General features: G+C 42.2%; 1 protein-coding gene across 2 annotated transcripts in view; it reads right to left on the bottom strand.

Moving 5' to 3' along the window:
• The window catches only part of PITPNM2 (phosphatidylinositol transfer protein, membrane-associated 2), a 70,013-nt gene extending 49,731 nt beyond the window's left edge, over window positions 1-20,282 (bottom strand). For both annotated transcript variants that reach the window (XM_010582218.1, XM_010582219.1), the window contains exons 1-3: window positions 20,106-20,282; window positions 3,431-3,645; window positions 1,697-1,818 (exon numbers count right to left, since the gene is read on the bottom strand). In XM_010582218.1, coding sequence (XP_010580520.1) covers window positions 1,697-1,818; window positions 3,431-3,645; window positions 20,106-20,183 — 415 coding nt within the window. In that variant the 5' untranslated portion in view covers window positions 20,184-20,282. The remainder of the gene's footprint in view (window positions 1-1,696; window positions 1,819-3,430; window positions 3,646-20,105) is intronic.
• Between the last annotated feature and the right edge of the window lie 1,821 nt (window positions 20,283-22,103).

The following is a 22,103-nucleotide window of genomic DNA, read 5'->3' on the forward strand; positions in this document are numbered from 1 at the left end:
GAACAAAAGAAGAAAATACCATTTTTCAGGAGTTATTTCTGTTTTAGTAAGTACCAGAAGCATTACAGCAATTTAGTTTCTTTTTACTTACACTTAAACAACTGATATTTAAATTGTTTATACATTGCTGCTGGACAGTGATCAGCTCTGCCAGAGGAACTAGTACACACAGTTCCAGCAAACAGAGGCTTTGCTCCAAATAGATGTTTTTGCCCACAGTGACTGCAGATTCACAGCACCCTGGCAGATCTGCACACTCCACCTTTCCAGCTCCAAAAAGATCTTTTGCACATTCCATCTTTCAGCTTTTCTAATATCATTCACAGTGCTGCAGCTCTATCTCATCTGAGACTGTTAAACAGACCTGCCCTTTCTTAGCACTGTTATGGAAAAGACACTACCCACTGAACATCTTATCTTTTGAGTCCATCAAGTGAGGTTACTGGTAGCTCCTTACATGCTATTGTTAGACCAGACTTACTATGGGAGGCAGAAAGTTTAACTCAGGTCCTAATTAACACTTCAACAATGGAGAAGTGGAAACTGCAATGGGAGCAGAGTGAATGAATGTATTTTAAAGATCTGCAGCCCCCACCCCAGACCTCAGCAGAAGCGTTTGAAGTTTGGATTGAAGGACAGGATTGCACTTCCCAAGAAACGACAGCTCTTCTGACACTTCTCAGTGAGGCAGCATGACTCAAGCCTATTTGCTCAGTACTGAAAGCCTGATCAGATAGCCTTAGGAACGAGGACAGTCACACTGAAGTTCAAAACAAAGAAGTTTAAATCTCTTAACACTCAAGTAAAATTGCACGGGGTTGCTGCCGTGTCCCGCACGCCAACAGTGCTCAAGCACAGCCAGCGCAGCTGCTAGATGTCCTTCCCCAGAGCTCCCACTGTGGCCAGCACCGCGTGGGACTGACAGAAGCCAGCCTGGGACTGACAGAAGTCAGCCTGAGCTCAACAATTCTCCAGTCCCAGCACCTTCAGAGCAAGGGATGCTCCAGTCCTGCGTGGTTGTAATTGCCAGCACTCCCTGCCACGCAGCCAGGTCTCCGGCAAGTGCCATGGCCACAGACCACGATGAACAGCAAGACAGAGGAATCACTATGACACTTGCCATTCTCTGCCTTTTTATAAGATGTTCCCTTTTGCCTTTTCTCATTAAATCCTTACATATATAAGGCTCATTAACCCAATCTTCTAAAGACAGCTGCAAAGCTGAAGTGTTAACCTGCATGAGGGCAAGACTAAAAGGACAGGAAGCAAAAATGAAATATGTCTTCATGTTTCAGAAGTGCAGATAGGAATGATTTTCATATATGCAAAGGAGTTACACAATTATAAAGCAATGCTTTCCTTTTCTATGGTTATTTCTACTTATTACCCCCAAAATCATTAGATGTCTTACTCCCCTTGGGGACAAGTAAGACAGGAAAGCATCAGCTTCAATTTACAGACAGCAAATTGAAATGATTTCTATGTGATTTACATCAAGCCTAGAGGAGAACTCAGGTCTCCTCTCTCTACTTGATGGAACCCCATCCTGCAGCCTGACAGTGACAGGAGTGCAGGTGTGTGTTTAGGGAGGGGATGGACAGGCAGATGGGACATACCAAGCCAAAAAAACCCCAAAACCAAAAACCAAACCAAAATAAGCAGAATAAAGGAAAAATAAAAGAAAAAGGCTATTCACCTAGAATGGTTTGTCTTTTTTCTGCAGGAGAAAGGTTGAACACGTTGACATGCTCTCCTGGATCAGTTTTGTAGTATGTTTCAATATCAATGGAGAACTTCTCCACAAAAGGACACGTATACCTGAAGGCGAGAACAATGCAGCTTAGAGTAAATCCCGCTCAGCTTGGCAAGCAGAGAAAATGCTTTCCTGAGATGTACAAAATCAGCCCCAAATCCAAGCCAGCCTTCACTCATGCTTTACTTCAGATATGCTTAAAATACCAACTGTATAGATTAAAGAGATTTTCTTTAATAACTTCTTAAGACAGGAGCTCACCTTGGGCATGTGGCTTCAGTGGAACAGCTCTGGTTTAGTAAAACCCCAAGCCCACAGCAAAGGGATGTACTCCTTATGAGGTCTTACATGGGTTACAAGTGAGAGGATACCAATGCACCCCACGCAGTTACTGGAGATCAGGCACCCACACTGACCAAGAAACAACTTCCCAGCTGGCAACAAGCAAGTAGAAAGCCTAAGGGGACCACCAAGTCATCTCACTTTGCAGAGACACTGACAAAAACCTGCAACTTAATTTGACAACGTCTCCTCCAGGATACTATTATCAGGACAGACTGTTTTTAAAGGAGCAGTTTTCAGCAAGGAGATAACTTTTGCGGCCGCTGTTCTAATATGTTATGACACAGATAATAATACAAGCACACCCTGGAAATGCACCTCTGCCAGCAGAAAATCAGAGCTCTTGCCTGGAATCTATGGCAGAATAAAATACGGACTAGTTCTGTGCAGTGCCAGGTTTCCTGGCCAACTGATTGACTCATGGGCATTTCAAAAGAATAGATAAAAAGACACTGGAAGTGGACTTTAGTCACTTGAAAGTCAGACAGCTCCATTATATTTAGTCATGAGCAACCACCTGACTCCCCACCTTTTCCCAGACTTATGTCACTTGTAGAGACCAGCTAAAACAGAACTATGAAACTTTTCTAGATTTTTGATAAAAATAAAAACATCCATTAAAGACTTTTTATTAGGAATGATGACAGCAATATCAGACTTGTAAGCCTCAAAAAGGGCAAATGCTCTAAACCAGAGCTATTTATAAAGGCTATTTATTCCAGGGTATCTGAAGTCCTCCCAGACAAAATCAGCTGGAACAAGTTGGTCCCAGAGGGCTCCACAGAGCCTCTGGTGCTCATCCCTTCTCAGGGTGAAAACCATAGGATGTAGGTTTGTTATTTTCTAGCTAAATGACAGTAAGACAGTTCCCAGAAAAGAAGCACCAGATTTATTTATTAAGATTTTTCTCTCCCAACACTTTCCCCCCTAGAACAAATGAACCCTGTCTTACTTGACAGTGTTCAACATGACAACTGTCCCATCACTGTGTACATTTATAACTTCACTGAGCTATCAGATATCTGCAATGTTAAGCAGAACATGCAGCACAGGACACAAGACTAAATAAAAACCATTCAAGATTTCCGACACTTTGATAGACAAAACAGCTCACATTTTAGAGCAACCAGCCACAAATTCTCAAGTACGTACGTAGTCAGCCCAGGCAACACTTGTACTCCTGAGATTAAGCACTGTGTAAGAATTTTTGAACTTGACCCCAGTTTCACTAAAGGATATTACTGGAGATGGAAGAGATGCCGCTGCCACACAGAGTGACATCAAGTCCTACCCCTAAAACAGGGAAACAGCTCTGGACATTTTGCTAAGTTCTACCTTGTCCTTGTGTAAGGATACGCATTCCACGATTCCTCTTCAACTCGCAGAGCTGCCTTGGGCAATATTGACCGAAACCAGCTGGGTATGTGCATACCAATGTGGTACACTTTGTGAGTATACTGCCCATTGCCTCCCGGTCCATCCATGTACGGCCTGTTCTCCAGGATCTCTACTCCACTGCCTTCCCCACATGTCTCCTCTCTGCTCTTTTTCTGAAAGGGAAAATATATCACATAGTTAATTCTTCCAGTGCATTGTACATACCAAGGTCTCAAAGGACATGAACATTGGGGATGTTTTCTAGGACTCCGTTTGAGCAGAGCTTCATATGGACAGCAGAACTGCAGCAGCACCCTGACAGTAAGACTACCAAACCTAGAGATTATAAATGAAAGATTTAGAGACTCATCTGGCCAACACAGGAACAGAGATTTTATTTATTAGGGATCCTGTAAAAATCTGCATTTGGACACTAAAAGACAGTTTGAATGGAGACCTAATGGCACATCAATTCCTGCTCCTCCAACAGGTTATACATCGCTCTTCCTGAGAGCACACTAAACCTTGGCTCTAGCTTTGAACCACCCAACAGCACAAAAATCTTTTGCATCAGCAGATGACACAGTGAAGGGGAGTATGTCCGACTTGGCACGTTCTTGTGGCGTTGTATCAGTGTGAAGAATCATACACACACTCAGCACAACATCACAGTACTAAAGACTATTTTATGACCTAAAGCCACAGGATTTGGGGGCTTGTTGCTTGTGGTCTGGCATGGCAGCAGCTCTCCAAGAACAGCTTGGAGACCATGCTCTGCTAATTAAGATACCTAGAAGAAACAACCCAAGTTTGCCAGAACGCACACAGCACCCCCTGGCAGCTTCCATATTTTGGCTTATTTGTAGTATTGTCGCTCATTGAGAAACCTGGCAAAAATTCCTTCAATAAAAAAAATACTAATTTCAGTGCTTCTGAGAAGAGCTAGAGGTAAACCAAATATTTATTCATTTCTGACACATTTCAGCAGATTGGATGATGTATAACCTTCACCATTTCCAAACAACCGATTCATAGTTAGTATTCTGAGTTTATTGTTTGTATTTGAGAGCACAATACTTTGGAAGTTAAGAAAAAAAAATGGAATTTTATACAAGAATCAACTGTGAAATATAACACAACAACAACTTCCCATTTTCAGCATACCAACAATTCAAAGGATAACATGGTTTAACAGAAAATGATTAATGAGATGCAAGAGATCAGCTTCTCATCTTTTGAGGACAGGATGATAAGCCAACACAGCCATTTAGAAGTAAATAGGCCTCTTTTTAAAGAGCTCTCAAGCAATTTTAAATTTAAGCAGCTGTAACTGACAAATCTAAATAACTGAGAATCTAAATAGTCATTTTTCTCTGCACCCCACAAACTGCAATAGTTCTGCAAAAGAAAAGCACTTTTTTACAGTTCATTTCTAACATTCAGCTGGCAGTTCATTAAAACACACATCCTCTTAAAACAAATTACTGTCTTTCAGTTCTTATATAAGCACTGACCAAGTCCTGTACAAATATTTATGACAATAACATTAAACAATCTTGATGACCCAAAAATCTGGTTAATTCAAAGGTCTCAGAAAAGGCAATAACCCAGCAGGCATAGCAAATGTGTCAGACAGAATAATAGCACAGCATCTGCTCTGAACAGTTGATACAAATTATGGAGATCTAGAGTTTTATTATAGGGCAGAAGCACATGGAAATCATAAGCAGAGGAAAGACAGGTTCTCTTCATGCCAAATTATCACATGTAGAATCGTACATCAGCTGCATTTAAAACTCCATTCTAGATTGCACGGCTACCAGCAATTCCCGTCAAATCTGCAAGCCCTCATTTGGGACCGAAACATGTTTAGGAGTTTCTCAATTTCAAAAGAAATCCACAGCACCAAGTGGACTCAGCATCTCCTATGACTGTGCCAAGCCGGACCTACACAAAACTGGGTCCCCAGATTTACAAACGCTTGTATTGAATTAGAAAACCAAAACACTGAAGATTTATTTTGTTTTAATAGCCATAGTTGATATGAAAATGGATAAAACCACTCTCTAGGCTTTCTTTCTCAGAATGCAATTTCATATTCTTCCTTTCAGAGCCACATCTGATGCCTGGCATTCCTCTTGCAGCTCTCCACCTCTTGAAGCTCTTCAGAGGGCTATGCAAGGGGCCAGCTGCTTCCATGAGCATAAGTTTGAAGGTTCAAGATCCTGTGCTGCCAATTCTGACTTCAGCTCCTATCAAACAGATCAGCAGCAGCCAGGGAGCTCTCCTGCAATATGTGTTCCCTTTTATTGAAGCCCCTAGCACCCCACCTTGCAATATCGTGTTACCCTGGCTTAATACAGTTCCCCCAAACCCTCTCTTTTCTTCTGTTGCATTTCCTAATGGATTGAAGATGGATCAAAGCAGGAGGTTTCTCCCCAACTTGATCCATTTGAGAAGACTAAAGACAAGCATTCAAAGCAAAGCCAGGCTCTGGCAGTCTCCTGAACTGTGACTTCTCCACGACAGAAGGATTCAGGCTGGGGTGGAACAGGACACAGACACTTGCCTATGCCCTCAGCCCCCAAACAGAACTGTTCTGATCCACGCCCGCATCAGTATTACCCATCTTTTGGGATGAAACATCCTTAGTCTCTGCATTGGTTTCAATTGAGGAATCTATCTTTTTTTATTTCAACACAAGAAGAAATGGTTTACATCTGAAGCAGTTCAGAAAAACAAACTCCGATTCCTTTGTAACTATGGGGCTGGATCCAGGCTCAGGAGGACCTCTGCTCAAACCTTTCTGGTTTGAAGCCCAGCAGTAGTGATATCCCAGACACATACAGCTAACGCTAACATTCTCCACTTTTCCTTCCCCTGTTTAGCCAGTTTTGACAAAAATCTCTCCACATGAAGATGAGCTGCCTGGTTCTCATTCTACAGCTAGAACCCTGGTGAACCTGCAAGACCGGCCACTTTTTGCTTTACATGAATACTTCTATAAGCAGCTTTTCCACATGACCTGGTAATGCTGACACTCAGCTTCTCAGACAGAGCTGTCTGATCATGGGAGATGTGACAGGTGGCACGGTGTTATGGTTGCAACACTTTGCGAGGGAAGGAAGAAGGGAAAAACCCAAATTAACTGAGACTTTGCAGAAGTCAGTTCGCATTCCACTTCTGATTTCTGATTATTGTATTCACTTCTCTGCACCTGCAGGAGACCGTGAACCCTATTCTGAGAGCGGGCATGCTTCCTCCTTCAGCCTTTCCAGATGACCAACTCCAGCCCACAGCCTCTTTCACCCAGTTACAAGCCTTAAGCAAATTTTGGCCTTACACATTCCTCCTGCTTGTCACTTATCTACATCAGATATGACAAGGGACAGCAAGAACATTTTCTTAGATGAATGTGAATTAGGAGCTGCACCTCTGCATGACAAAACAAAAACAAAAAAAATCAGAGCTGCAATGTTTATGTCCCAAACTATCTTTTCAGCCAGGACTTTTGAGTCAGGCCAATTTATACTCAAAACACAACGTAACTTATCACTGGGAAGGATAGCGTGACCAAAGAAAAACTCCACACAATAAACCTACACAAAGCTGCTTCCCAGCCCTGCATGGTCTCATACTTACTGGTTAGCTTGCTGAGAAGGCAACAGTGAGGTCAGGAAGGACCAAAAAAGCCAGGTTAGATGGTGAACAGTACAATTACTAACCAGTCACAAAGACAAAAAGAAGATACGTTTCTCAGACAATAAAAATAAAGACATCAGCTACATGCACTTGAGAGACCAGGATGATACTCTGCGCTTAAGTGGTACTGTGAAAGTACACCACTTACAGAAGTGAAGAGCAATTTGCTTTTCAACCATATAGCCTCTTCATGTCTATTGTGACTCAGCTACAGCATGGAGAGGGCTTGTTACAAGAAGTGGTCTGTAAACAACAATTAAAAAATAACCATTGATTAGGAAAGCATTTGGCTTGAAGTGTCTGGCAAGCCCTCTCCAAAGAATATCTGTCTGCTGGGAGTGGCAGATGTGCAGACATTTTAGGGTCAGTCTTGAAGGTTTCAGCCTCATAGACCCATACCCCTATGAGAACTAGAGACTTTATTTCGCAATTACCTGTGTTACTACTACTTGCTACTAACTGACAACAGTATCTTCCCTCTATATAAATATCTGAGGAATGGTCCCCACCAAAATCAAAGAGTAGCTAATAGCCTTTATATGCAAGTTATCTAAGCCGTAATCACAGTAAACCATCTTACATTGTACTACAACAGGAAACTCAGTTATCCCTTTAGAAGTCCCTCTCCTCTGCTGATGACACTCCATGTTCTGCACAGCCCCATCAATAGCTTTCCAGGACAGATGGTGACACAGATCCCTTCTAGCTAAAGTAATAGCATTAAATTACTCATAACAGGGAACCCAGAGAAGCAGATGCACCATGATTAGCAAGAATGCCAGTTACTTAAAGGCTTCTATTAAAATAAATCTCTTGGCACAGCAGCATAGCATGGGACACAGCACATGACCTCACCATAACAATCATAGATGAATAATTCCCATGAATGTCATCTAAACATTGGGCTAGCCTAACCCCATTTATCATCTGCCCTTCACAACAGGAGACAAACGGCTGCAATCAAAGCCTTCCACTAGCAAAGACAGGTTGATCAGTTCTCAGATCTTCCACCCCCTTTCCCAGTCAGAAATGTGCCTCACTACCAGCTAACAACACGGAGCACATCTTGCAAAGCCTTAGTCCAGCAAACTTGACCTGGCACAGCTGAGTGGGGCCAGGTGACTAAATGCAACTTGTACGTTTTTCTAGCGGGGTACAGCTCAGTAAAGGAATGATAGTTGCTGGCAACAGAAACCCCCACAACCTGGGGAGTCACACTGCAGCTGGAGGAAGAGCATTCACAGAACAAGAATGCATAATGCTGGATAAAACAGCTATGATACGCCTTATTGTATCAGCTGGAGAAATACAGAAGTCAGGCTGTGGAAATTAAACTTGCCTCGTAGTGTTTTGCTTCTGGTGAATTAGAAGAAAAAACAACCCCACCAACTAACGCAGCATTGCTCAGAAGAACACCAAGAAGAATGTTATCCTAAACCAACAGTCCTTCTCCTTGTGTTTCAGCCCCGAAGCAAAGCACAGGCTGCACACAGGCGCAGGTGCACACACAGAGAATCTCTGCAAAGCCTACAGCAGCACTGCAAATGGCTCAGTGGTTTAGTCTCTCCTAAAGTTTGGGGTTTTTTATTATTATTACTTACTACTTTGAGCACTGCAATGGTACTGCAGAGAACAGTAAAGACAGGGTAGGTTGCATGGTCATAATAGGCAATCCAGGCATTGTTCTAGCTTTAAAAAATAGATTATAGCTATAATCTTACCTTGTTTACCACTGATTATTGTTTATGGTACAACTCCTCAATCTGAGTAAGTTAGATAGTGATTACAAAAGGTTGACATGCTTTAGTTGCACGATGAAGTTTCTTGGTGCATTACAGCAATATATTTACACAGTACCAGTGGCCTACTTCAATGACACATGAGAGTTTTGATTTGAAATTATTTGAATTACAAAGACTGACAGCACTATGTTTGGTAGACCTATTGTCCATGAATAATGAAGACACAAATCATTGCCTGGAAACAATAATCAGAAGATTTTGGGGGTTTTTTTTGCTCCAGTTCCCATTTGGCAACAGGGTATTTTGATAGTCCAGATAAATTCTTCTGGGAAAATCCATTAAAATAACACTGAAGCCTTGGGACTTTTTTTATCCCATTTAGACACAGATATGGATACAAGAAGTTTACAGCTGGTTGATGGTTTTGGTTAACAAGGACAGCAAAGGCATCTATGTAACCACTGAACAAGAACATGACAGCAAATATCCCCAGAGGGTCCTGCTAACATACTTGCTCATACTGTTGTGGCAAGGGAGGCTGAGAAAACATTCTCTATGACCAATTACTTTTTTTTTTTTTTAATTGTTTTGGATGCTAAGGCTACCACAAATGCCAATTAAGTCCCCAGAAACAGACCTGTCCTTTGGGAACCAGAGAAAGCCTAAATTGCCTCACGCAATCCACCAGACAACAAAAATGCCTGAAGCTACTTAGGAAGCTACTCCTGCCATCACTGGATAGATTTTAAGACCTGGTTTCACTAAGCAGACCTATTTTTTTTATTTTCTTCTGTTCAGCTTTAGAAAGGAAGTACAAAGGCACCTAAGATGTAAGGGGCTGAGTAGCAAAATTTAGGCTGGGAGAGGAATAAACTACTTGTTTTCAATCTCTTCCATACGTGAAGGGAAAAATATTCCCAACTATCTCCAGCCGGACGTTATTTAGGCTGATGGAGATTTCACTCTTCTAATTGATTTTCCAAAGCATTGCCTTCTTCCCATCACCAACTGCCTTCCTCAATGTGCTCCAGGCAGCTGCCTACCAGCCATCATCATCATCCCCTACCCGCAGGCACTGTGCAAGCGCAGAAGCTGCATGTACTAAGAAGGTACCAGTTAGCCTATGACTGGTGCATTGCACGTGACAGCCTTTTACAGAAATGCTGGGAGAGGTTATAAGCACTGCAGCCGACTAGCCTCAGCCATGTATCTGGCCTTATTGTGGTGATACTAGCATTCAAACACCACAAATAAAACAGCATGACAACAGATGCACAGTTTCGGCCATAGCTGCTGCAAGCCAGAATTAAACAGCACCTAAAACCAGAAAGCCAATGATAGAGATACTGGAAAATAACAAAAGGTCCTGAAACTAATGCATGGCTTATTCTTAACACATTTTCCCAGCACAGGATTTTTGTACATGGATAACATGTACAGTGACGATGTGCATGCACATGGGTGTATCCATTCTATCTTCAGCTGTCTCTTGCTGCGGTATGACTCAGCTCTGTGTTCTGTTAACCACTCCTTTCTGAGCACTTGAACTGACATCTAATTCATTACGAGCAATCTGCTTTCACCACCAGCAACCTTCTGCCTGCTGATACAGATATCTGATAGACCAGGCACCATTCATGGTCAGTATTTACTGCAGGTAATCAAAAATCAGGTCTTTGACTATGAAAACAAAATGTTGGTTTACCCTAAAAGCACAGTAGTCGTACCTCCCAAGCTGGTTTTTGTTGTTTTTTCTTTTCAAAATGTGTGTGTGTCAAAGAACTGAAACACACAATTAAAATCCTATCACCATAATCAGGGTGATACCTGAGCAAAAAGCTTTTTTTCAGTGTGAAAAAATGGAGCAGAGGAGATGGTACTGTTCCACTCTTACAGAAGCTAAGGAGAACTTCAGATCAGATCAAAACCAACATAATTTTATCAGTGTATAACATGTTCTAAGAGCAAACAGGAAGTTACATGAATTAAATTAAAAATAAAAATCACCCTTACTGTTATTAATGCAGTAGAGTGCTGAAGTAGAACAGCACACACAACTTCTTGCTGACAAAGGCTTTTGTGCCACAGTCAGAATAGCCGAGTCCTCTCACATTAAAGATGAAGGAATCAACAAAAGGGCACCATTTTGAAGAGGGAAGAAGTAACCTGATGACACAGAGCTGCTGGCAGGGCTACGTCTAGTACCCAGATCTTTCAAGCCCCATTTCAGCATCCTAACCATGATGCGGCAGTCATCTCCATTAGGGACCTTTACCAAAATACAGCAAAACAGTCCCCAAACAGGGAAGAGAGGGAAGCTTCTCTACTCCTGTTTTGCAGGAGATGAGCATGGTCTTAATGTTTATATTGGAAAGACAATATTAAAGGTAGGCAGGACCTAGGATCCCTGTTACCCAAGGGATGGGTTTTAATACTACTTTTGAGCCTGCACTTTGTAAGGTACAAATCAGAAACAATCCACATCAAGTCAGACTGGCAGTCCTTCAACAACAAAACTGCTGGAGGACAGTAAGGGACTTGTGAGTTTTGTTCTTGTTACTCAAAGGCAAGGCTTACTACATCTCATTGTGCACACTTAAGTTGGCACTATCTTAACAGGAAACCAAGTCCAACTGCAAAGGTGTTTCCCACTCTCCCCAGTAACACTATTCCTGCCCTTTCAGAAGTTGTGGACACCACAGGACCGTGTTTTTGTTTACACCATGTGCACCACATTATGAATGCAGGCAACTTCAAACTGCAACATCTGTTTCCATGGCAATGGGACTGCATCAGCTATCCACTGGGTCTAGTTTAGGCCATCTTCACTCAGGCTTCAGCGCTGCACACAAATCATTACCATTAACAGCAAACCAAGTGATGTCACTTGTAACCATGGTGCCCACATCTGAGGTTTCCATGTGCCCTTTGCGCTCTAACATGCATCCTTCACGCATGACAATTATTTTAATCCAATTAGCGCTGTTAAAAAAAATAATACACAAAGGGCCAGTGTCAATACTTATTTAGCAAAGGAAGGTTAGTTCGAGTCAACAAGATAACGAGCAGAACATGAAGCTTTACAACAGCACTTTGACTCCGAGCCTCATTGCACTGGACACATAGGAACGACCTGAAACCCTGGGGAGAGGAGAAAGAAATCTCTTCCTCATCAATGGCTTTATTAATAAAGGCAAAAGAGCAGCTGTTTTAAATATCCTTCTTCTGGGTTTGATCAATGGCTGGGCAATGTGCAGTGCTTCATTCCATCTAGGCAATACCCCTTCCCCAAAACACCAGTGCTTCACCACCTGAACATAAAACCTGGTCTTAAGTGTTGCTACCATCTAGTTGAAAACAAACAAAAGGAATCCTAAAATGAGAGAGAGAGAGAGAGTTTTAAAGTGTGTGTGTGTGTGTGTGTGTATGGAAATTGCAAGACTCCTCATCCTGGCAGAAATCTAGTCATAATGCCATGAAAAGATGGCCACTTTCCAGGCTGCTGTATCAGATGGCCAAAGAGGACAGCTCTATCAATATGGAGACATTCCAGAGAGACCTAAGACTTTGCTGACCATGAGCACAGTCTCCTCCAGATCCACACACTTTACAGATCAGCGAACCACCTTCACATCCCTGCCCAACGCTGGGTTTGGAAGCAATGCATCCTCCAGCAGATCAGAAATCACAGAACTGACTCGGTCTCAGCAGGAGTGAGTCTGTCGTACACACTCTGCGGTTGGGGTTATGCTCAGAGCCATCAGGACAGCCAAGTACCTTTTGCCCTTCCTCCTCAAGATAGTTTGGTTTCATTGGGGATATCCAAACACACCAGCTTATTAGGTAGATGGTTTTGAGAGTAACCATAAAGTAGTTAATATCTGTCTTCCCAACCTAGCGCTGCACAGCTGCAATTTCCAGGAGGGTTCCCCTTTGGGTCCTTCCCAGCTCTGCAGGGAGCTGCCATCTTATCACCTCCCTGCCTGCAGCAAGGATACTATGGGGCTCTTCCCTCAAGTTTACCAAAAAAGAATTGGGACTATCCCAGAGGAATTGCTGCCTTTTGTCCTGTGCTTCAGTCACTGTGTAATGCTGCCTCCAAGGAGATACTAAACACACAAAGAGAAAGATGATATCACCCGGGAATGGTCTTCCTGGCAGAGAGAAGCACATGTAGATCTGCTTTCTGACAGGAGGTACGTTAGTGTCCAGGAGACCCCGGGTCTGTTCCTGACACCTCTTCACTCTCCTGAGAGCAGTCTGAGGTGGGGGTCACAGCCCTTTGCGCTGCACCCAGGCTGCAAGAACCTCCTCCCTCTGGGTTTCCAGCCCCAAATCCTGCAAGACTCCCAGCCAGCAGAGGCAGGGCAAAGCTGAGCGTGCAGAAGGCCCTGAAGAAGGGACCATTCTCACCCAAGCAGGTGCAGGTTACCTGCGCCGCATCTGCAGCACCATCATTCTTGGCTGCTTTTCTTGTAATGTAAAACACATTCCTAAAAAAAGTCCTAAAACTTAAAGGCAGGACAGGTTGTCAGCAGCAGGCTCTCGCAAGACAGAGCAAAAATATGTGCAGCATCAATTTGTACAAATGTTGCTGCACTGCATTATTTACAATCAAGTCTAGATATTAATGAAGCTGTTTGTACAAAACCAGGATATTTTGGGGACAATCAATTGTGCAAGACTATAAATAATTTACAGCATTAAGAGAACCATTCTCATGGCCACTCATTAATCACTTTGCCTTACCAAGATGCCCAGTCACACTCCTACGGAGCCAGGGCTGGATGTGCCAGAGGCACATGAATTAGGAATCACTTTATTATGGAGATACCTCAAACTTGTTTACCCCACATGCTCCATCTTTCAACATATCTACTACTCAGTATTTCATCTTACCTTGACTATTTCCTTCCATGACTTTAAATGCATTTTTCACTGTATTAACTATTCCACAGACACTGTCTGTGAGAATTACTGTCCCTAGTTCCAACGGAGGTAAAGCAAGTTGCCCATTATTATATCGTGAGTCAGAGATGAAATTTCAACTCAAGGTGTTTTGGATCAATTCTGATACTCTGACTACATCCCTTAGATGTTAGGAACCCAGTGCAATTATTCACTAACAATAGGCTGTATGCTAAAATACTGGAAGACTGGCTTAAAGTAACCCCTTACAGTTTTCCTAATACTTAATTCATCACTTGCCTTCAGGTATTTGAAAAAGTGAGAACCTAATCTGGGTCAGCAGTCAAGATTTTGTCCATACATCAGAAACCTTCTTTCATAAGAATAAAAAAAAATAAAGAAGGAAACAGCATTTTTGACAGCCACAAGCTCAGCAGGATTATCAGTGCTGCATCCTGTATTAAAACCAGTACAAATCTGAAGTTTAAAATAATTTTTGTGTCATAGCCTTACCTCAGCTTCACTCAGTTTTGTTAAAGAAAGACAGCACATGTAAACTGTCAAGGCAACATAGCTCACTACTGTAAAATCAATCTTTTTTTCACCAGGTATGGTGAATAACAGCCAGTTTAAGAACTGTTCCAGGATAACAACTACAAAACAAGAAAAAAGTAAATGCAGAAAAGATGTTTGATATTTCTGTATGTTTTCCCAAAATGATAACCTGTATGGGTGTTGCTGTCAGCTGTGCAAATCAGACCATAAGTCTAGTAGCACTGAACGTACCTGTACTGCCCTTGTTCTCAAAGCTAAGCAACTGTGAGTGTCCTACTCTGCTCTTTTGGAAAGATGCAAGCCCTCATGATCACAATGAAAAGGTTATGAAAACCAGAGGAAGAAGAGAGAACATGGAAGTCACAGGTTTTTAATGCTGCAGCATAGACATTGGCAGAAGAGCTCCAAAACAGGCTTTTGGTTTTAGACTTGTGAATCTTCCAGGGTCTCTGGAGCTGTCAGCAGTGTCACCTGCTTTTAAAATTAAACCATATATGTCTATCTGTCCAGATGGCCAAGGCATCTGCAAGTGAAACAAAAATAATCAGCCATCCAGTTCTTCACTGTCCAGAGATGAAGGGTTAGTTTGTTTTCCCCCACTCAATCAATCTTTCACCATCTGCTGAGCCTGCTGGCAATTGCCAAGCGTAGCTAAGAGTTTAAGGGACATGACTTCTGCACCCAGATATCAGGATGTGGCCTCAAGTATTACCACCACCAAGCACATTTTTTAAGTCTATTCTCAAAGGTGGTGCCTGAGAGCTACACACAAATGAAGGAGAAAACAGGACAGCACAGGGGTCTGGAGACTAAAATGACAGAAAAATCATGATCCTTCAGAAAGGAGGGAAGTGACTCAGGATACTCCATCAGCAGTCACGACAGGTGAGTACAGCACACTGCACATGCTTGGGAAACACGCTCTGATTTTTCAGGGAAGGCAATAAATGTCCCTGAGGGACTGTAGAAGAGAGGCTCATGTTAAAAGATGAGAAGAATCCTCAATTCCCAGGATCCTGCCCGAGTTCAGCAGACAGTGCTGAGCAGACGGATTATCTTTTACAGATTGCCTCAAACAGGGGCCAGAGTCCTTCCCCAGTTGTGGACCGAGCCTTGAAGTGCTGAATGACAAAGTATTAACATTATTAGCTTATAAGGATGATGCAGCATCTTAAAATAAGTCTCATCCTCAAAAGGCAATCACTAGGTCCAGAAGAATATTTTTAAAGTACACTATCTTTGGAGGAAGGTCACAAGTACTCAGAGAAAACTGCATGGAGAAAATGAGGACCAGACTTATTTACAGCAGAGAAAGTAAGCTATGCACACCGATATAAAAATAAGATTTAATAACAAGAAGAATTCTCTCATCTTATGTAAGGGTCAGAAGGGCAACGGTCTTTCGGAATCTCCTGGCATATGGAGCTGTAGTAATGAATGGTATTAAGATGATAAATCGGCTGACCTTTGGCTAATAACATACTGATCTTTCTGACAAACACATTCAGATCTGGGAATATAAGCTTTTATGAGATAGAGACTTAACATTAAAGTGTGTGTTGTTCCTGGGGCGAGGGGGAGGCATACAGAAAGGTAAGTTCTCTAAACACACAAGAAAAGGAAGCAAGTGTTACAGCAAAGGACAGCTGTTGAGACACAAATATGCAGGACACTTAGAAGACGAACAATTAAGAGACCCTTTAATAAGATCTATCTAATGTATAAAACACAACGGTTCTATCCTTATTCTTGTCTCCTCACAAAGACAGAAATATTGCACGTGCCTTTGATGTGATGTGCGGAGTCAGAGAAGACGTCCAGGACAGAGTCCTCAGTTCAGCATTTCTGCAGGAAGAAACAAATCCCTACAGATGCTTACAGTCGTCCCCTCCATAAACAGTTTGTGCTTCATGAAACACGTTTCAGTGCTCATCTCTAGTTGCTTTCAGCTTACGTTAGCATACGAGCCTGCAGCTTCCCCAGACCAAACTGCAGCTCTCCCAGTCCTATGGGCAGCTCTCAAGGTCAAGTTTATCTAAAGAACTCTCACCCCTGGAAGCAGGACAGGCTTTTAAATGCGTGTACAGATTTTTAGGAAAAAGCTACACTACAAAACTATTGTCTAGAAAAGAGGTGCAAAGAATGATTCACTGTTTTGAAATATTTCACCTGTTTTACACAGGTCACAGTAGGAAGGAAGATCACTGGTTCTGAGCTAAGATATAAAAATTAGTATGTTTTAATTGGTATAGCAAAAGAGACAAAAAACCCAGCAATTATGCAAAAAAACCCTTGTGCATATGGAAGAGCTAAGACCTAACTGCTCTGTGGCTACTGCAGCAAGGGCTCCCAGCCTGAAGACGTTGACAACACTGCATGAGAGTTCTCCCATGAAAATAGGGATATCAATAGTCTAAAATTTAATAGAGAAAAACAATTCAGTTCAGATCTGCTAGGCTCCAAGCAAGTCAAGGGTACATTAAGCCCTTTGCTGTAATGTAAAATTAACTTATTTATGGAAGAATTTAAGTGCTATTTAAAGGACTGAAACCTCTGTCTCTGTAGATAATATTTCAGAAGCTAGCAGAAAGCAACACTTAAGAGACTTGTTGCTCCCCTTCCCCCACCCTCAAATTGAAAAAAAAAAAAAAAAAAAATTAAAAAGCAAAGCAGCAGGCCACTCACCTCAGTTTTCACAGCTTTATATACCAGCCTGGAGAACTTCAAGAGGAATTAGAGAGCAACACGAGCATGCACACAATGATTTATTGCATGTCTCGCCTGCCTAGTGGCACAGAGAACCAACAGAGATGCTGGATTATATACTGCACAATTTTAATTCTCCCATCCAGTACACATAGTAAAATATGAGTACAGCCTGCCCCAGTTTAATGGAAGGATCCTTTGCTACTTGGGCGTGATGCTGCTTACATCAAATCTGGTGGAAATTTTTGTTAAAAGTTCTAAGAAGAAGGGACTGTTTTCTCATGAAAGGAGATGAAAGGATCTTCCACTGCAAAGCAAAAACCTCCACCAAAACATCTTTGAAAAGTGACTGCAGTGCTACAGCTTGAGTCTGAACATCCCTGCCCACATGGCTTTAAAAGCACTATTTCCACAGAAAGAGTTCCCAGAGCAACTGCATGGGACAGTTGCTTCAGCCCTCAGGTGAGAAGGTGCTTTTGGAAAACTTTCATTTTGAGGATGCTGAAATCTAGGAAAATTATTTGATTGCTCTTAAAAGAGCAACTTTACACCAACTTCTCTGGAGTTTAATAGGGATCTTCACTCATGAGCTTGAAGTTAAACGAGTGATCAAGTACATGCTTAAGGCTCTCTAAAACCCTTGAGGAATAATTGTGACATCTCCTTTTTACACTGTTGGAAAACTGTTGCTTACAGGACCAGGCTGACTAGTGTCTCCAGCAATAATGACACCATACTGTACACAACAAATGTCTTTGAAATGAACCTTCTGCTTTTAAGAATCACCCCTCTCCCCGGGAACTGCTTTAAGTCATTCTGTTCTACATTTCAGCCAAAGATTTCTAAGAAATGCCTCTACACTGCTGTTTTATACAGATATCTCAGCTTGTTCCCCTCAGGGAGTTCAGTATACAGAGCTTGCTTCTCCTGTGGCCTCCTTACACGTTTCAGAGGAGGGGGGAAGGGGGGGGGGGGGAGACAGACATGAAGCACTTTCTCATTCTCTGAAAAGAACGGAAGTCATGCTCCCCACTGCTCTCTCCCCAGTGCTTGTCTCAAAGACAAAACCTCCACTTTTAAATCAAACTGAAGAAAAAGGACATTTGATATCATGGTCTAGGAAAAGCTCCCACTGAAGTCAGCAGGAATTTTTCCACCAATTTCAGGAAGAGTTGAAGCAGATAACTACCAAACACTAAGAAAAAGAATATAAACCCCACATTCTACCCTAAGTGGGTTTTCTGGTTTTGTTATTTCTTTTTTTCAAATTTGAGCCGAGACTAGTATTTTCAATAAAAAGCACAGGTAACTTTTCCTCTTGTACTACTTGTACACATAACACAGTAAAGTCACTTGCTTGTCATGCACTTCTCTAGCTCACCTAGATCTTGGGCTACATGCAGTGTTTCCAGCTTACCCCCAGGTAAGTGGAGGGAGATCAGAGACCTGACTTGACACCAGCTATTGCACCTGATCTAAGAGGAAACCTTACTTTGCTACATATCAATGCACTAGAAAATTAGAGCACATCTGAAGCAGGGCTGGATAGCAATTTGGAGGTGTCGTTTCTCAAGCAGTTTCCTGGGCCAGAGAACTTCCCCTTGCAGGAAACCCTAACGACTTATCATGTCCTTTGACATTAAGATATGGCCAAAATCACTGGCAAGTGAACAAAGTGGAATCCAGTGTTCTGCATTAATGAAATAAAAATAAGTATTCTAACTTCTGAAAATGAACAGCAAATTCAGTCCCCCTGACCAAGTCCTCCACATCTCACAGGAGGCCCCCACAGACATTCCCCAGTTAATGATTCATCCTCCGTTAAATCAGGTGGGCTCCTCCTTCTTAATCAGATCATTCTCCTGTACGCTCTGCTGCTCACTGACAAGTTCTGCATCCATCAACCAGCTCTTTATTCAAAACAGCTGAGCCAAATTTGGAAGAAAAATTTGTAAGAAAATAATTACAACAATATTCAAAGCAGCTACAGCATCAGGAAAACTTACACAAAAATGAAGCCACACACACACACCATACACTGTTTTAACAGTCAAGTCCAAGTGCACGAGTCCTTAAAGGAACACAGTTGGGTGGTCAGGGGAGAAATGGGGGAGTTGGGCTTTTGCTTTGGTTTTTGGGGTGGTTGGGGTTTTTTTTAATTCATTTTAGGTTTTACACCAAAGCAGATTTTTCTAGAATTGCTTCATCCTGCCACAGAAAGAGGAGTTCTACTGCAAACTCAATATTAGACATGTGTTTTGCTGGATGAGCAAAATTAAATTTTATTTAAAGCATGGGACAATGAAATAACCCTTCAGATTAATTTCCTTTTAAAAATGCTCCTGGTTGGATTTCAAACACTGGGAGAATATGGGCACAGAGGATTTGAGTTACAAAACCCCAACATTTTAATTAACTGCTTTATTGAATATGGGGAATTCAACAAAAATTCCCATCAGTATTCAGAAGCCTATTAAAAATAATCTAAGTTTTATGCCCAAACTGATTAGTATCTGTTTCATAGTGGTACATAAGCAAAGAAGTGTTACATCCAGATTTTTCCCTCCCAAACTCAAAGTTATGCCTTTCAAAAGGCATACGCTCTCAAATTTATACTAGAGTGTTTCTTCCCAACAAAAGAGCACGAGCCTTTGGTATGCGGCTGGAACTGGCATGACCAGTAACCACAACCCAACTGAGAAGCAGTAGGTGCTTAAGCTGTACAGCTTGATCACTTCCAGGTAGGTACCCGCATACTTGGGCTCAGTGCTTCTTTCCATAGGAATAGCCTATCCATGAGCTGTTGTTTCCCCAGGTAGGTCAAACAGAGGTTCTCTAATATAAGGACAAGAGGAGGCAAGTCATAAATTGAAGTTTGTATTACTTTCCCCCCCTGCTCCTTTATAAGCACGCAGCAAACCTCAAATTTAAAACATCTAATTCTGCAGCAATACTTCACTCTTCCACACAAAGCCCTGTGTTAGCCTGCGCTCATCCACATGGGCTGAAACATTACTGACCTGTATCATGTACAGTTGCGCAATTCGATATTCTTCCACACTCATCGGAAGAGGAATACGATATTCCTTTATGAGCATTTTGAATACAAAAATCTTTTGTCCGCTCAGAAACACAATCCAGAAGCTTTTAGTAAAGGCTCCTTAAATAACGGCAAGCAAATGCATTGAGGATCCCTGAAACAGAGTGAGAGAGAAAGAGAGAGAAAGGGGGGGGAAGAGAGAGAAGCAGTTATTTTCCATTCTTATTGCAGAACATCCTATTAGGAGGGAAAAAAAAAAAAAAAGAACAAACAACAACAGGCAAACATTAATTTTTGTAATAGCTATAAGCTTCATAGCAGAGAGAAGAATCCCTGGAGTGCTACCAGACCCTTGGTATCAAATTGAACAGATTCTTTTAGAAGAATTTTGATTTGCTTCAGAGGATACCATCAAAGCTATTACCCTCCCGACCTTTGCCACTGTATCAATCAGACTTTCATATGCAATAGCATCTCCATGGAAGAGATATGACAAAAGCTCAAAATGAATAGGCAGACCTTCTGTTGCCAGACAATAAAGTATCTCTCCAATGTCAGCAACACACCAGAGATGCATCCACTCAAAGGTATCAGGTTTTTATCCTCTCATTCAGCATTCATTCAGCAGCAAGAAAAAGGCAATAATTAGACTTCCTTGGCCCTCAGTAACACCATGATGAAAAAAGTCATTTGGATTCTAACAATAAAGACAGCAGAAATGTACTTTTCTTCCCTACTTTATTCTGAATTAGTGCTGGTAGGACCCCTTGTCTTTCCAAAGTAGTCTACAGGCAAAATCTTCCTGCTACTGATGTCAATGCCAGACTCATTTTTACACTCCCGCTGCATAACAATACAGCCAAAGATCAAACTGCAACATAAAAAAAAAAAAAAAAAAAAAACCAACCACCATACCCCACCCCAAGGCAATTTAATAGAATTATTGCTTAAGAATATGGGGAATACAGCATTTACTACACCAAGGGTTAAAGCAGTAACTTTTCAAATATTCTTAAGACTCCCTATGGGCTATGGATGAAGACAATAAAAACAGGTAAGGAAGGGGTGTGGTGGGGGTGGTGATGACAACTGTTGAGGAAGAGAGGACACAAGAAGCAAAGCTGTCTGCTATCAGGCCGAATCAGCCTCAGCAGGTTCCCATGACCGTTCTCCCAGCACACAAAGCACTTCCCTTGCTCCTTCTCAACACCAAAATCCACCTTTCTGCTGTGCCTTCAGATACAGTTGCTGGAGCGAAACCAGCCCCACACCCTACAGCTGGGGGGAAAAAAAAAAAAAAAAAAAAAGAATAAAACCAAGCAACTTATCTAGCAGATTAAACCATGGTCTGGGAACCAGGAAACCACACCACTATCAACAGGCCTCAGCACCACTTGGTGTTTGCACAGCACTTCACCAACCTTTCACAAGGTTTAGAGAGGTTAAAACACATGCCCATGGTCACAGAGCAACCACGGACAAAATTCAGTATTTACAACCCAGGTCTACCGACTTCTAATCTGTGTAGCCCTCAAAGGGCACTGCAACATCTCCGTCTCGCACTAGAGCTGACCCACCGCTGAATTTACACGGGGCACTGTGCACCGCATCCCAGCCAGAGGGTTTGCCTCACCCAGGCACGCAGCCCCCGCGCCGGCATGCTGTCAGCTTGCCTTCGTTTGATTGCCACATTTCTCATTTGGCAGTAAAGCCAATCCATCCTGGATCAACTCTTCTGGAACAGCTATCTGCCTGGTGCTGCATCAGCTAAACAATTTATTTTCAAATTCAATTCTCTGTTTCATTTTATTGCTGTCAGAGCAGTCTGTGCGTGTGGACGGGCGGGGGGGGGGATATAAAAAAATCTGCCCTGGCAAACCCCGTAGACAATAATTCTGGGAAGACTGCGCTTCCCAACAGTGCCATGCCTATGTGCAGAAGTGCATGCATTCACACGCATGTGCAGGATTTCCTCCAT

The sequence above is a fragment of the Haliaeetus leucocephalus genome, unplaced genomic scaffold (assembly GCF_000737465.1).
Source record: "Haliaeetus leucocephalus isolate CR32 unplaced genomic scaffold, Haliaeetus_leucocephalus-4.0 Scaffold840, whole genome shotgun sequence".
Classification (NCBI taxonomy): domain Eukaryota; kingdom Metazoa; phylum Chordata; class Aves; order Accipitriformes; family Accipitridae; genus Haliaeetus; species Haliaeetus leucocephalus.